The sequence below is a fragment of the Hibiscus syriacus genome, unplaced genomic scaffold, assembly GCF_006381635.1.
Source record: "Hibiscus syriacus cultivar Baekdansim isolate YM2019G1 unplaced genomic scaffold, ASM638163v2 tig00110306_pilon, whole genome shotgun sequence".
Classification (NCBI taxonomy): Eukaryota; Viridiplantae; Streptophyta; class Magnoliopsida; order Malvales; family Malvaceae; genus Hibiscus; species Hibiscus syriacus.
In genome coordinates, this window is record NW_024062673.1 from 469,213 (window position 1) to 484,747 (window position 15,535).

The 15,535-nt window shown below is 37.6% G+C and overlaps 1 protein-coding gene and 1 pseudogene across 1 annotated transcript; both read left to right on the forward strand.

Annotated features, from left to right (window-relative positions):
- Positions 1–481: 481 nt before the first annotated feature.
- Positions 482–8,218, forward strand: LOC120116901 (probable auxin efflux carrier component 1b). Its single transcript, XM_039137284.1, has 6 exons — positions 482–1,960; positions 2,473–2,749; positions 2,841–2,926; positions 2,986–3,143; positions 7,604–7,680; positions 7,786–8,218. The coding sequence occupies exons 1-6, from the start codon at positions 844–846 to the stop codon at positions 7,850–7,852; spliced, it is 1,782 nt and encodes a 593-aa protein (XP_038993215.1). The 5' UTR covers positions 482–843; the 3' UTR covers positions 7,853–8,218.
- Positions 8,219–11,783: 3,565 nt separating this feature from the next.
- On the forward strand, positions 11,784–14,999 carry LOC120116902 (annotated as a pseudogene).
- The last annotated feature ends 536 nt before the right edge of the window (positions 15,000–15,535 follow it).

A 15,535-nucleotide genomic window follows, 5' to 3' on the forward strand; every position in this document is an offset into this window, starting at 1 on the left:
ATTTTTTTATTTGAGTTTAAATTATTTAAGTTTTAAAATATTAATTCTTTAAGGTTAAAATTTATTAGTTCTTAATATTTATTAAAATAAGTTCAGAGATTGAATTGAATATAAATGAACGAATATAAAATAACAAACAAAACAAATAGATTATTAAATGTTTACGAACGTAAATAAACGAACGAACCTCTTATTTATATTTATTTATTTAATTAAACAAATAAAAAATTTGATTCATATTCATTCATTTAATAAATAAATAAATATTAATAAATTTCTCACCAAAAAATTACGAACAATTCACTTAATGTTAGATTTATTTATATACCTAATAGTATCACTTTTTTTACAATAATTTTGAAAAATATTTTTGAAAAGCCAGTCCTGAGCAAGTAGAAAAAGCTCGACACTTATTCGAGCATTTTTCAAAGTTGAACCCCGAGCAACCTGTAAAAGGTAGCACCTAAATTAAACATTTAGCCCAATTTTATAATAAAAGTATTGAAAAAAGTGACTGCTTTTATGTTCTTGTCTGCCATCAATCCCTTTAAACCATTCACTTCCCACTTTCTCCAACCCTTCTCTCTCTCCGGCACCGTGAAAACAATAGCCCGCGACCATTATCACCTTTGTTCTTAACTTTTCTTTTTCTTCTTCTCTTACTTTGTCATCCCTTTGCCTGTATAATGGGCTGAATTCTTCTGGTTAAAACCCTACTGTTTTTCACTTGAAAAGTGAGACAAATCATACGAAGTTTGTTTCTTTTTCATTCTACTTGAAAAATCTCATCTGGGTTTTACTTCTGGATCCTATTTCTGTTCTGTTTTTCCCCGGAAATACACCATGATCACCGCCACAGACTTCTACCATGTCCTTACTGCAGTTGTACCACTTTATGTGGCCATGATCTTAGCCTATGGCTCAGTGAAATGGTGGAAAATCTTCAGCCCTGACCAGTGCTCAGGCATTAATCGGTTTGTGGCTTTATTTGCTGTCCCTCTCCTTTCTTTCCATTTCATTTCCACCAACAATCCGTATGCTATGAACTTGAGGTTCATAGCAGCTGATACTCTCCAAAAGATCATAGTCTTGGTAGTGTTAGCTATATGGTCAAGAACCAGCTCAAGAGGTTCCCTTGAATGGTCCATCACCTTGTTTTCCCTCTCCACTCTTCCTAATACTCTTGTCATGGGCATCCCTTTGTTGAAGGGAATGTATGGAGACTATTCAGGGAGCTTGATGGTCCAAATAGTTGTGCTTCAGTGCATAATTTGGTACACATTGATGCTATTTCTGTTTGAGTACAGAGGCGCTAGACTTCTAATAGCGGAGCAATTCCCAGACACTGCAGGCTCTATCATTTCCTTCAAAGTTGATTCTGATATCATTTCCCTGGATGGGAAAGAGCCATTGCAAACTGATGCTGAGGTAGGAGATGATGGGAAACTCCATGTCACTGTTAGAAAATCCACTAGTTCTAGGTCGGAAATCTTTTCTCGACGCTCACATGGTCCAAACTCGGGCCTTTCTTTGACCCCAAGACCATCGAACTTGACAAATGCAGAGATTTACTCCATTCAATCATCCAGAAATCCAACTCCAAGAGGGTCCAGCTTCAATCATTCTGATTTCTACTCGATGGTGAATGGGAAAAACATAACGAATGCGAGTCCGAGACAATCCAACTTTGGGAACTTGGGTTTTGATGAAGAGAACGGAGTTGGGGTGTTTGGTAATCCAGGGAGATCAAATGGTGGAAGCTCTTATCCTGCTCCAACCAGTGCTGGAATCTTCTCCCCCGTGAATGGACCAGGTGCAGGTGCCAAGAAGAAGGAAACTGGAACTGATGGTAGCAAGGACTTGCATATGTTTGTGTGGAGCTCAAGCGCTTCTCCTGTATCAGAAGGCGGGCTTCATGTTTTCCGGGGCGGAGATCTTGGTGGCCTATTTCACCAAAAAGGTAACACCCTCTAATATTCCAAAGCATCAGGTGAGGTTTCGGTCGGGGATTTAAATAGCTGTCCGTAATCGGAATAGTGTCTGATATATAACAGTTATGACGACTGCAACACAGCAGAAACGTGATCATATGATATTTCTTCATGTTTTCATTATGATTTGGCAGTTGCCAACACTAAACTCCAAGATTATTTGCTAATGATGATCCTTGGTTTTCATTTCCAACGTGGTTTTATAGTATTGGTTTTATAGTATTGGACGCTGATGAACTGCAACTTTTGTCTTATTGGAATTCTTTGATTATTGGGATAACTGTATTTGTCTAGTTGATTGAGTGTTTATTTGGTGATTGCTTTGTCCACTTGTGGATCAAGTGGGGTTTGGTTGCTATTTGTTGCTCTCTTTTCTTTGGTTCATATTTGTCATCACTCTAAATTCTGTCTTCATGTCTTTTTCTTTTGTTCTACTAGCAAATTTATGTGGTTTTCTTGTTGTTTCTTTTATGGCATTCAGGTTATGATGATTATGGTAGAGATGAATTTAGCTTCGGTAATAAGCCGATAACGAACGGAGTTGAGCATGAAGGACCAGTGCTTTCCAAGCTCGGTTCAAGCTCCACAACTGAACTCAATCCGAAGGCTGGTGCTCATGCTGAAACAAGCACAGCTGCTATGCCACCCGCTAGTGTTATGACCAGACTCATCCTCATCATGGTTTGGCGAAAACTAATCCGAAATCCCAACACTTATTCCAGTCTGATTGGCCTCACCTGGTCTCTTGTTTCCTTCAGGTGTGCTAAAAACTATTCATAGATGTGTACTTTGTTAGTGTAACTTTCTTCTCCATTTATACTAATTTTCAGTGGAATTATACTTGTGCAGGTGGGATGTTCAGATGCCTGCTATAATTGCTCGATCGATATCGATTCTTTCGGACGCAGGTCTTGGAATGGCGATGTTCAGTCTCGGTAAGTAGTCTATTATCAACTTTATCAAGGTTTTTTTCTGCTAAATCCTTTTGTTGTAGGTTTATTCATGGCACTTCAGCCAAGAATTATTGCCTGTGGAAACACAATTGCTGCCTTTTCCATGGCGGTTCGGTTCCTAACTGGTCCAGCGGTCATGGCTGCCGCCTCAATTGTTGTAGGGTTGAGAGGTGCTCTATTGCATATCGCGATTGTGCAGGTAATAAATACCAGTCCCATGTATTTACACAAGTTGGTTTTGTACCCCAAGTATATGTTGGATCATAAACTTGATCCATTATGGGAGCCTAAACCCAAACCCAAACTAAATTGATGTCATTACTTACATCATTTAATTAAAGATGTCATTGCTTACATCATTTAATTAATGATGTCATTGCTTACATCAATTTAGTTAGGTGAGAGTTAGATATTTGTTGAATTTGTAATGGTTTAAATTAGTTTATTTGTGTGGTGTAGGATTGTTCTTGAGTAGTATAAATACCCCTTCCCATTTTAGTTTTAAGCATCAAGAAAAATTAAGAGCTTCTAAGTGAGTGAAGAAGCAAAGTCTTATAAGAGTGAGTTGTAGTTCTTGTTTTTGAGTGAGAGTACTCTTGTAATATTTGTTTGAGTTTCAATAAAAGTTGTTTGTGTGAGTGTTTTATTTCCAACAAAGTGGCATCAGAGAGAGTTGGAAAGATCGAAGGTCTCGACGAGAGGAATACGACGCCGCCAGAATTTTCTCAATCTGAGTTCTGACGCACCGCCACGCACCGCCGGAAGACTGCTGCCAGAAAATCGAGTTGACTCACCGAGTTGAGCCGATTCAGCCGAGTTGGAGCCCTTGACGAGTTGTCCAAGTCCCTCCAAAGTTTTTTTTTCATCGTTTCGGATTCATCCGTGCAATCGGATTTTACAAAATCTCATTATATTGAGAGATATGGCAAATGGTATGGCACCATTCCAAGTTCCGACACTCAACAACAACAACTACGACAATTGGAGTATCAAAATGAAGGCACTTCTTGGATCACAAGATGTGTGGGATATCATAGAGAAAGGCTATAATGAGCTGCGGATGATGATATTTTTGCTACTCTTACACCAGATCAAAAGACAACTTTGAAGGATTCAAGAAAGAGAGACAAGAAGGCTCTCTACCTCATCTATCAAGCATTAGATGATGATGGTTTTGAAAAGATTTCAAGTGCAAGCTCTAGCAAGGAAGCGTGGGAGAAGCTGCAAACCTCTTACAAAGGATCCGAGCAAGTGAAGAAGGTTCGTCTCCAAACATTAAGAGGTGAATTCGAATCCTTAAACATGAAAGCATCTGAGTCTATTTCAGATTATTTCTCAAGAGTAGTAGCTGTTTCTAATCAATTAAAAAGAAATGGTGAAAAGTTAGACGATGTGAGGATAATAGAGAAGATACTCCGTTCGTTGGATCCCAAATTTGAGCACATCGTCGTGACGATTGAAGAAACTAAAGACTTGGAAGAAATGAAGATCGAACAGCTCCAAGGATCATTGCAAGCATACGAAGAGAAGCATAAAAAGAAGCATGAGTTTACTGAGCAACTCCTCAAGCTGCAACTCAAGGATATGCATGAGAGCCAACGCAATGATAGAAACCAACGTGGCCAAGGCAGAGGTAGAGGCCATGGACGAGGTGGAAGTCGAGGTCGTGGACGAGGCTGGAATTACAACAATAACAATTCCAACAACTATGAGAAAGGAGAAAGCTCAACACGAGGCCGTGGAAGAATTAATCCAAACTCAAAGTATGACAATCTCAAATTCGATGTTATAATTGTCAAAAATTTGGGCATTATGCTTCAGAATGTAGAGCTCCCAACAACAAAATTGAGGAGAAGGCCAATTACGTGGAGGAAAAGAAGATGGCAAAGAAACTCTTCTTCTAGCACGAAAGGAAACTGATGGTGTCCAAGCAAATTCCTGGTATCTTGACAGTGGTGCAAGCAATCACATGTGTGGAAGGAAAGACATGTTTGTGGAGCTAGACGAGTCAGTAAGTGGAAATGTTTCGTTTGGAGATGATTCCACAATAGCAGTGAAAGGGAGAGGTAACATTCTTATCCGTTTGAAAGATGGGAGACATCAATTTATTTCAAATGTCTACTATGTGCCCAATATGAAAAGTAACATTTTAAGTTTAGGGCAACTGGTAGAGAAAGGTTATGATATTCATATGAATAATTATAATCTTTCTATAAAAGATGATAAGAATAACTTCATTGCTAAAGTGCCGATGTCAAAGAATAGAATGTTCTTGATCAACATACAAAATGATGTTGCAAAGTGCCTGAAAGCTTGCTACAAAGATGCATCATGGCTTTGGCATCTTCGATTTGGGCATCTCAATTTTGGAGGTCTAGAGATATTATCTAAGAAGGAGATGGTGAAAGGACTACCTCACATCAACCATCCTGACCAACTCTGTGAAGGGTGTCTAGTCGGGAAACAATTCAGGAAAAGCTTTCCAAAGGAGTCAGAGACAAGAGCTAAGAAGCCACTTGAGCTCATCCATACCGATGTGTGTGGACCGATCAAGCCAAGCTCTCTCGGTAACAATAACTATTTTCTTCTCTTCATTGATGATTTTTCAAGAAAAACCTGGGTATATTTCTTGAAACAGAAGTCAGAAGTTTTTGAAGTCTTCAAGAAGTTCAAAGCAGCAGTGGAGAAAGAAAGCGGTAGAAATATCAAAGCCATGAGATCCGATCGAGGTGGAGAATTTACTTCCAGGGAGTTTCAAGAGTTCTGTGAAGCAAATGGAATTCGTCGACCAATGACAGTTCCTAGATCCCCCCAGCAAAATGGTGTGGCAGAAAGAAAGAATAGAACAATCCTCGACATGGCACGAAGCATGCTCAAAAGCAAGAAACTACCCAAAGAATTTTGGGCGGAAGCAGTATCGTGTGCAGTCTACTTGTCATGATAGATGAGGTATTTGCTCCTGTTGCTCGATTGGAGACTATCAGACTAATCATTTCTTTGGCAGCTCAAAACAAGTGGAAGATACAACAGATGGATGTAAAGTCCGCCTTCCTAAATGGAGTTCTTGAAGAGGAACTTTACATTCAGCAACCATCAGGCTATGAAGTCAAAGGGCATGAAGACAAGGTGTTGAAGTTGAAGAAGGCTCTTTACGGGCTAAAACAAGCACCAAGGGCATGGAATAGCCGAATCGACAAGTACTTCCAAGAGAATGGCTTCAACAAATGTCCCTACGAGCATGCTCTATATATCAAGATCAAAGATGAAGATATTTTGATCGTGTGCCTCTACGTGGACGATTTGATCTTCACTGGAAGCAACCCAAGCATGTTTAATGAATTCAAGGATGTGATGATGAAAGAATTCGAGATGACAGACATGGGGCTCATGGCGTACTACCTTGGCATTGAAGTTAAGCAACAAAATGATGGAATTTTCATTTCACAGGAAAGCTATGCAAAGGAGATACTGAAGAAGTTCAAGATGGAGAACTGTAAGCCAATAAGCACACCGGCAGAATACGGGATCAAGATGACCAAACATGAAGAAGGCGAAAGTGTAGATCCAACATTCTTCAAAAGTTTGGTAGGAAGTCTACGCTATCTAACTTGCACGAGACCCGATATTCTTCACGCAGTTGGATTGGTTAGTCGCTACATGGAATCCCCAACAACCACCCATTTTAAAGCCGCAAAGAGAATTCTTCGCTATCTGAAAGGTACAATTGACTTTGGCTTGTTCTATTCAGTTTCTAATGATTACAAGCTTGTTGGATATAGCGACAGTGATTGGGGTGGAGACATAGATAATCGAAGGAGCACTACTGGATTCGTATTTTTCATGGGAGATATTGCATTCACATGGATGTCAAAGAAACAACCGATTGTCACATTATCCACTTGTGAAGCGGAATATGTTGCTGCTACCTCATGTGTTTGTCATGCAATTTGGCTTAGAAATCTATTGAAGGAGATTGGTTTGATACAAGAAGAGCCTACCAAGGTTTGTGTCGACAACAAGTCAGCCATTGCCTTAGCAAAGAATCCAGTATTCCATGATCGAAGCAAGCACATTGATATTCGCTACCTATATAAGGGAGTGTGTTGCAAGAAAAGATGTGGAAGTTGAATATGTGAAGTCACAAGATCAAGTTGCTGATATTTTTACCAAGCCACTGACCAGCGAAGACTTCTTAAGATTAAGGAACCTACTAGGGGTCACGAGATCAAGTTTAAGGGAGGGTGTTGGATCATAAACTTGATCCATTATGGGAGCCTAAACCCAAACCCAAACTAAATTGATGTCATTACTTACATCATTTAATTAAAGATGTCATTGCTTACATCATTAATTAATGATGTCATTGCTTACATCAATTTAGTTAGGTGAGAGTTAGATATTTGTTGAATTTGTAATGGTTTAAATTAGTTTATTTGTGTGGTGTAGGATTGTTCTTGAGTAGTATAAATACCCCTTCCCATTTTAGTTTTAAGCATCAAGAAAAATTAAGAGCTTCTAAGTGAGTGAAGAAGCAAAGTCTTATAAGAGTGAGTTGTAGTTCTTGTTTTTGAGTGAGAGTACTCTTGTAATATTTGTTTGAGTTTCAATAAAAGTTGTTTGTGTGAGTGTTTTATTTCCAACAGTATATTCTGATTTAATGGTTTTCTACCACAAGGGATTGTCCCTTTCGTCTTCGCAAAGGAATACAGTGTTCATCCTGATATATTGAGCACAGGGTGCGTTATATCATAAACATTTTCATTATGTCACCATTGATAATGATGGTTAAAGTTGATGATGTGAAGCTGAAATCATTTGTTTGTTTGATAAATATGTTTCAGGGTCATATTTGGAATGCTGATTGCCCTTCCGATAACGCTTGTTTACTACATCCTGCTGGGAATTTGAAGCCTGCTAAAGGGAAAGAAGACTAATCCATTTTGATCTGATGGCAAGATGTTTGAATGTTCTAACATATGATTCTATGAACCGATTAGTGATTAGAGAAAAGAACAAACACAGAAATGTCTTTGCTTTTGTTGGTTTTCTTTTTGGTCAAGAAAATGAGCCATGTTTGTATTTCATTTTCTTTCTACAATATGAACTGGAAAGTACTGGCTTGTTGTCTGTGAAAATGAAGACATTTGATGGTTGTGACCTGAAAAGACTGGCAGATCGTAAAGGTCTGACAGCTGTCTTTAGGATGGGCACGGCTGTCGGTAGCTTAGGCTATTTGCTTAGCCTGAAAATAACATTTATACTTGTGTCGGCTTGCTGGAGACCTCTGAAATTGACCCCTGCCACTGCAACCATGTGTGTTGTCTTTATAGTGGTTTTGTAGTCTTTCAAGTTCAAATTTTAAAGGCTTGATAAATGATTAAAGGGTTAATACAAAATTTAGCGCTAACAATTTTATCGGAGATTTTTATGTGTTTTAATTGTAATAGCTGTTAAAAAATTTATTACGTGATATGTCGTATTTTAGTAATTTTGAGAATTTATTTAAAAAATTAAAAAAAATTTATTAAAAACCCCAACGGGTACAGTTTGCGTACTCTTTTCCTCACCTCGTTTTCTTTTTCCTTTTTTATGGTCGTTGATTGGCCATCCGTGACAGTCATCGTGACCTTCATCGGCATCAACATCGACTTCGATTAAACTCACGTTGATATTTCATCGTAAAGTGTCACCGTTTTTCATAGAGAAACGTTCAAAGGTTCGTTGGATTTTAAGATTTCATCACTTATTTTTGTCGATTTCGATGTCTGTAAGCTACATCGCCAATACCATTCGAACCACCATACAATTCCGATCAAAACCAAGTGTTCGGCGACGATGGTAGCCAGAGATGACCGACGAAGGTTGCTAATGATGATTGAAATGAGATATTTTAATTTTTAGAATTTTTTATAATTTTATTAAAAGTTTTAATTTTTTATAAATAAATTAAGTTTTTTAAATAATATTTTTATTATTAAAATTTTTAAAAATTAAAAGATATAATGATAGACACCTAAACTGTAACCGAGAAAACGTTAGACATATATTTTTAACAAAAAATTCTTTAGCCACCAAAACATTTTCTGAGGCATTGTTTAAACACTTATTTTTGCATTAAGACATGATTAAACTATATTTCAAAATATAATTTGATACCTAAAGAATTTTTCTTTAAAAATAGTTGTTAAATGTTTTAAACGTTATACTTTTAGGTGTCAGAATTGTAATAATCGTTAAATTTGGTTGTTATTTGACATGTCTCGCAGATAAAATTTTAAAATTTATTTTATTTAAGAAAACTTAATATTATAATTTTAAAAAAAAACCCCTAAATTTTACATATTCTATCATCGATCGACCACTGTCAGTCTGTGGTAGTTATTACATAACTGTCTCGACATCGCGACCAAAACCCAGTTTCTCACCCACCATGAAATTGTGTCGATTGTTGTGAAAAACGTTGTGAAAGGTAGTCAGATTTTTAGGTTTTTCGTTGTCTTTCGACGATTTCGACGACTACAGTCGTCCGTCCGTTATATGGTCGCCACTGTTGAGTTTCTTATCCTGCTCCAAAAAAAACCCAACCAGTGGTGTCCCTTCACCGTCGGAGGTGGAAGGATGGGAGGGAGAGGAACGACGCGAAGGGGAGGGCGGGGTTTGTTTTCTTTTTATTTTTTTTCTAAAAATAAAAATTTTATTATTAAAAAAATAAAAATGTAACGATAGGCACCTAAAAGTGTAATGGAGAAAACTTTAGGCATATTTTTTAGGGGTGTGCAAAATTACCCAACCCCGGTTGACTCAACCCGCTGACACTTTCCGGGTCGGGCCCGAGTCGCAAAAATTGATTTTTTTCGGGTACCCGGTTACCCGAGTACCCAGTTAAGTTTTTTTTAATATAGTAACTAAATGATTTAGTTTGCACGCTCCATACTCGAACCATCTAAATCCCTAACAGGCAGCCACGCTCCAGAGCTCAAAACGGCCACGCTGCAGGTTAATCGTCAAGCTCCAACCTCAACTTCCGTGGAAGCCTTCCATGCTCTGGCCAACTCCAACCACTCAACAAGGTAACAATCCACTCAACAGTGTTGAGTCAACACCCCTAGTTCTAACTTATAAGCCTTTCAGTCTTCCACCTTTGCTGCTACTGGTGGCCATGCGCTGGGTAGATAAAGATTGATTAAATTGATTCCACATCAGCTGGGATAGTGTAGCTTTTATCTCGAAAATCGAAATGTATAAATGAATCCTTGGATTTCTACTTTTCTAGGGAAACTGGGTATATCTTTCATGGTATGCAAGGGATGCATGCTACTGATGCAAACACATCGTAGGCAACAAAACTTTGTAAATGTTTGTTCCTTGAGCACTCAAACTATGGTAGCAGTTCAACACTTTCTGTTGGATTTTGTATTGTTTTACGAGGATGCTATCTAAATGTTATGAATCTCATGTACTTTTTGTAAATGTACAAGTATAAATTATTTATTTATCAAAAAAATTGAAAAAAAAATTGGGTATCCGGGTATCCGACATACGGGTACCCGACATACAGGTACCCGGAACATCTAGGTCGGGACACGGGCCGAGAAATCACCGACCCGGATGTTCCGGGTACCCAGATTTGCACACCCCTACATATTTTTAGTAAAAAAAAACTTTAGGCACCATGTTATTTGAGGTATAGTTTAGGCACTAAAAAATGTATTAAGCCAATCTTATTAGATAAAGATAGGTATTAATTTGGGTGAATTATTTAAGTTATTAAAATTAAAGATATCTAATGTATAGTTTTATTATACGTCAACCTAATATAAGGCTATAAGGCTAAGGAAATATGCTACCGGAAATGTTAATATTTTTTAACATTTCCGGTAGAGCGATACCTAAAATGTTATTTTTTCTACCGAAAATGTTAATTTCGCTACCTAAAATAAATATTTCCGATATTAACATTTCTGGTAAAAAATAACATTTTAAGTAGCGCCTGATATTAATATTTTCGGTAGATAAAATAACATTTTCGTTAACCTAACAAAAGAACGAACACGATCAACTAAACGAACAAAATTTCTTGTTCATATTCTTTCATTAAGAAATGTATATTGTTTATGTTTGTTTGTTAAAATGATAAATGAATGTAAATAAACATAAACGAATGAACATAAAGTTAATTAGGTTTGTATTTGAGAAAAGTTCTTTCTTTCCAAATAATCTTAGACTTTAATTAATTTGAGTATTTTTTTATTTGAGTTTAAATTATTTAAGTTTTAAAATATTAATTCTTTAAGGTTAAAATTTATTAGTTCTTAATATTTATTAAAATAAGTTCAGAGATTGAATTGAATATAAATGAACGAATATAAAATAACAAACAAAACAAATAGATTATTAAATGTTTACGAACGTAAATAAACGAACGAACCTCTTATTTATATTTATTTATTTAATTAAACAAATAAAAAATCTGATTCATATTCATTCATTTAATAAATAAATAAATATTAATAAATTTCTCACCAAAAAATTACGAACAATTCACTTAATGTTAGATTTATTTATATACCTAATAGTATCACTTTTTTTACAATAATTTTGAAAAATATTTTTGAAAAGCCAGTCCTGAGCAAGTAGAAAAAGCTCGACACTTATTCGAGCATTTTTCAAAGTTGAACCCCGAGCAACCTGTAAAAGGTAGCACCTAAATTAAACATTTAGCCCAATTTTATAATAAAAGTATTGAAAAAAGTGACTGCTTTTATGTTCTTGTCTGCCATCAATCCCTTGAACCATTCACTTCCACTTTCCCAACCCTTCTCTCTCCGGCACCGTGAAAACAATAGCCCGCGACCATTATCACCTTTGTTCTTAACTTTTCTTTTTCTTCTTCTCTTACTTTGTCATCCCTTTGCCTGTATAATGGGCTGAATTCTTCTGGTTAAAACCCTACTGTTTTTCACTTGAAAAGTGAGACAAATCATACGAAGTTTGTTTCTTTTTCATTCTACTTGAAAAATCTCATCTGGGTTTTACTTCTGGATCCTATTTCTGTTCTGTTTTTCCCCGGAAATACACCATGATCACCGCCACAGACTTCTACCATGTCCTTACTGCAGTTGTACCACTTTATGTGGCCATGATCTTAGCCTATGGCTCAGTGAAATGGTGGAAAATCTTCAGCCCTGACCAGTGCTCAGGCATTAATCGGTTTGTGGCTTTATTTGCTGTCCCTCTCCTTTCTTTCCATTTCATTTCCACCAACAATCCGTATGCTATGAACTTGAGGTTCATAGCAGCTGATACTCTCCAAAAGATCATAGTCTTGGTAGTGTTAGCTATATGGTCAAGAACCAGCTCAAGAGGTTCCCTTGAATGGTCCATCACCTTGTTTTCCCTCTCCACTCTTCCTAATACTCTTGTCATGGGCATCCCTTTGTTGAAGGGAATGTATGGAGACTATTCAGGAGCTTGATGGTCCAAATAGTTGTGCTTCAGTGCATAATTTGGTACACATTGATGCTATTTCTGTTTGAGTACAGAGGCGCTAGACTTCTAATAGCGGAGCAATTCCCAGACACTGCAGGCTCTATCATTTCCTTCAAAGTTGATTCTGATCATTTCCCTGGATGGGAAAGAGCCATTGCAAACTGATGCTGAGGTAGGAGATGATGGGAAACTCCATGTCACTGTTAGAAAATCCACTAGTTCTAGGTCGGAAATCTTTTCTCGACGCTCACATGGTCCAAACTCGGGCCTTTCTTTGACCCCAAGACCATCGAACTTGACAAATGCAGAGATTTACTCCATTCAATCATCCAGAAATCCAACTCCAAGAGGGTCCAGCTTCAATCATTCTGATTTCTACTCGATGGTGAATGGGAAAAACATAACGAATGCGAGTCCGAGACAATCCAACTTTGGGAACTTGGGTTTTGATGAAGAGAACGGAGTTGGGGTGTTTGGTAATCCAGGGAGATCAAATGGTGGAAGCTCTTATCCTGCTCCAACCAGTGCTGGAATCTTCTCCCCCGTGAATGGACCAGGTGCAGGTGCCAAGAAGAAGGAAACTGGAACTGATGGTAGCAAGGACTTGCATATGTTTGTGTGGAGCTCAAGCGCTTCTCCTGTATCAGAAGGCGGGCTTCATGTTTTCCGGGGCGGAGATCTTGGTGGCCTATTTCACCAAAAAGGTAACACCCTCTAATATTCCAAAGCATCAGGTGAGGTTTCGGTCGGGGATTTAAATAGCTGTCCGTAATCGGAATAGTGTCTGATATATAACAGTTATGACGACTGCAACACAGCAGAAACGTGATCATATGATATTTCTTCATGTTTTCATTATGATTTGGCAGTTGCCAACACTAAACTCCAAGATTATTTGCTAATGATGATCCTTGGTTTTCATTTCCAACGTGGTTTTATAGTATTGGTTTTATAGTATTGGACGCTGATGAACTGCAACTTTTGTCTTATTGGAATTCTTTGATTATTGGGATAACTGTATTTGTCTAGTTGATTGAGTGTTTATTTGGTGATTGCTTTGTCCACTTGTGGATCAAGTGGGGTTTGGTTGCTATTTGTTGCTCTCTTTTCTTTGGTTCATATTTGTCATCACTCTAAATTCTGTCTTCATGTCTTTTTCTTTTGTTCTACTAGCAAATTTATGTGGTTTTCTTGTTGTTTCTTTTATGGCATTCAGGTTATGATGATTATGGTAGAGATGAATTTAGCTTCGGTAATAAGCCGATAACGAACGGAGTTGAGCATGAAGGACCAGTGCTTTCCAAGCTCGGTTCAAGCTCCACAACTGAACTCAATCCGAAGGCTGGTGCTCATGCTGAAACAAGCACAGCTGCTATGCCACCCGCTAGTGTTATGACCAGACTCATCCTCATCATGGTTTGGCGAAAACTAATCCGAAATCCCAACACTTATTCCAGTCTGATTGGCCTCACCTGGTCTCTTGTTTCCTTCAGGTGTGCTAAAAACTATTCATAGATGTGTACTTTGTTAGTGTAACTTTCTTCTCCATTTATACTAATTTTCAGTGGAATTATACTTGTGCAGGTGGGATGTTCAGATGCCTGCTATAATTGCTCGATCGATATCGATTCTTTCGGACGCAGGTCTTGGAATGGCGATGTTCAGTCTCGGTAAGTAGTCTATTATCAACTTTATCAAGGTTTTTTTCTGCTAAATCCTTTTGTTGTAGGTTTATTCATGGCACTTCAGCCAAGAATTATGCCTGTGGAAACAATTGCTGCCTTTTCCATGGCGGTTCGGTTCCTAACTGGTCCAGCGGTCATGGCTGCCGCCTCAATTGTTGTAGGGTTGAGAGGTGCTCTATTGCATATCGCGATTGTGCAGGTAATAAATACCAGTCCCATGTATTTACACAAGTTGGTTTTGTACCCCAAGTATATTCTGATTTAATGGTTTTCTACCACAAGGGATTGTCCCTTTCGTCTTCGCAAAGGAATACAGTGTTCATCCTGATATATTGAGCACAGGGTGCGTTATATCATAAACATTTTCATTATGTCACCATTGATAATGATGGTTAAAGTTGATGATGTGAAGCTGAAATCATTTGTTTGTTTGATAAATATGTTTCAGGGTCATATTTGGAATGCTGATTGCCCTTCCGATAACGCTTGTTTACTACATCCTGCTGGGAATTTGAAGCCTGCTAAAGGGAAAGAAGACTAATCCATTTTGATCTGATGGCAAGATGTTTGAATGTTCTAACATATGATTCTATGAACCGATTAGTGATTAGAGAAAAGAACAAACACAGAAATGTCTTTGCTTTTGTTGGTTTTCTTTTTGGTCAAGAAAATGAGCCATGTTTGTATTTCATTTTCTTTCTACAATATGAACTGGAAAGTACTGGCTTGTTGTCTGTGAAAATGAAGACATTTGATGGTTGTGACCTGAAAAGACTGGCAGATCGTAAAGGTCTGACAGCTGTCTTTAGGATGGGCACGGCTGTCGGTAGCTTAGGCTATTTGCTTAGCCTGAAAATAACATTTATACTTGTGTCGGCTTGCTGGAGACCTCTGAAATTGACCCCTGCCACTGCAACCATGTGTGTTGTCTTATAGTGGTTTTGTAGTCTTTCAAGTTCAAATTTTAAAGGCTTGATAAATGATTAAAGGGTTAATACAAATTTAGCGCTAACAATTTTATCGGAGATTTTATGTGTTTTAATTGTAATAGCTGTTAAAAAATTTATTACGTGATATGTCGTATTTTAGTAATTTGAGAATTTATTTAAAAAATTAAAAAAATTTATTAAAAACCCCAACGGGTACAGTTTGCGTACTCTTTTCCTCACCTCGTTTCTTTTTCCTTTTTTATGGTCGTTGATTGGCCATCCGTGACAGTCATCGTGACCTTCATCGGCATCAACATCGACTTCGATAAACTCACGTTGATATTTCATCGTAAAGTGTCACCGTTTTCATAGAGAAACGTTCAAAGGTTCGTTGGATTTTAAGATTTCATCACTTATTTTTGTCGATTTCGATGTCTGTAAGCTACATCGCCAATACCATTCGAACCACCATACAATTCCGATCAAAA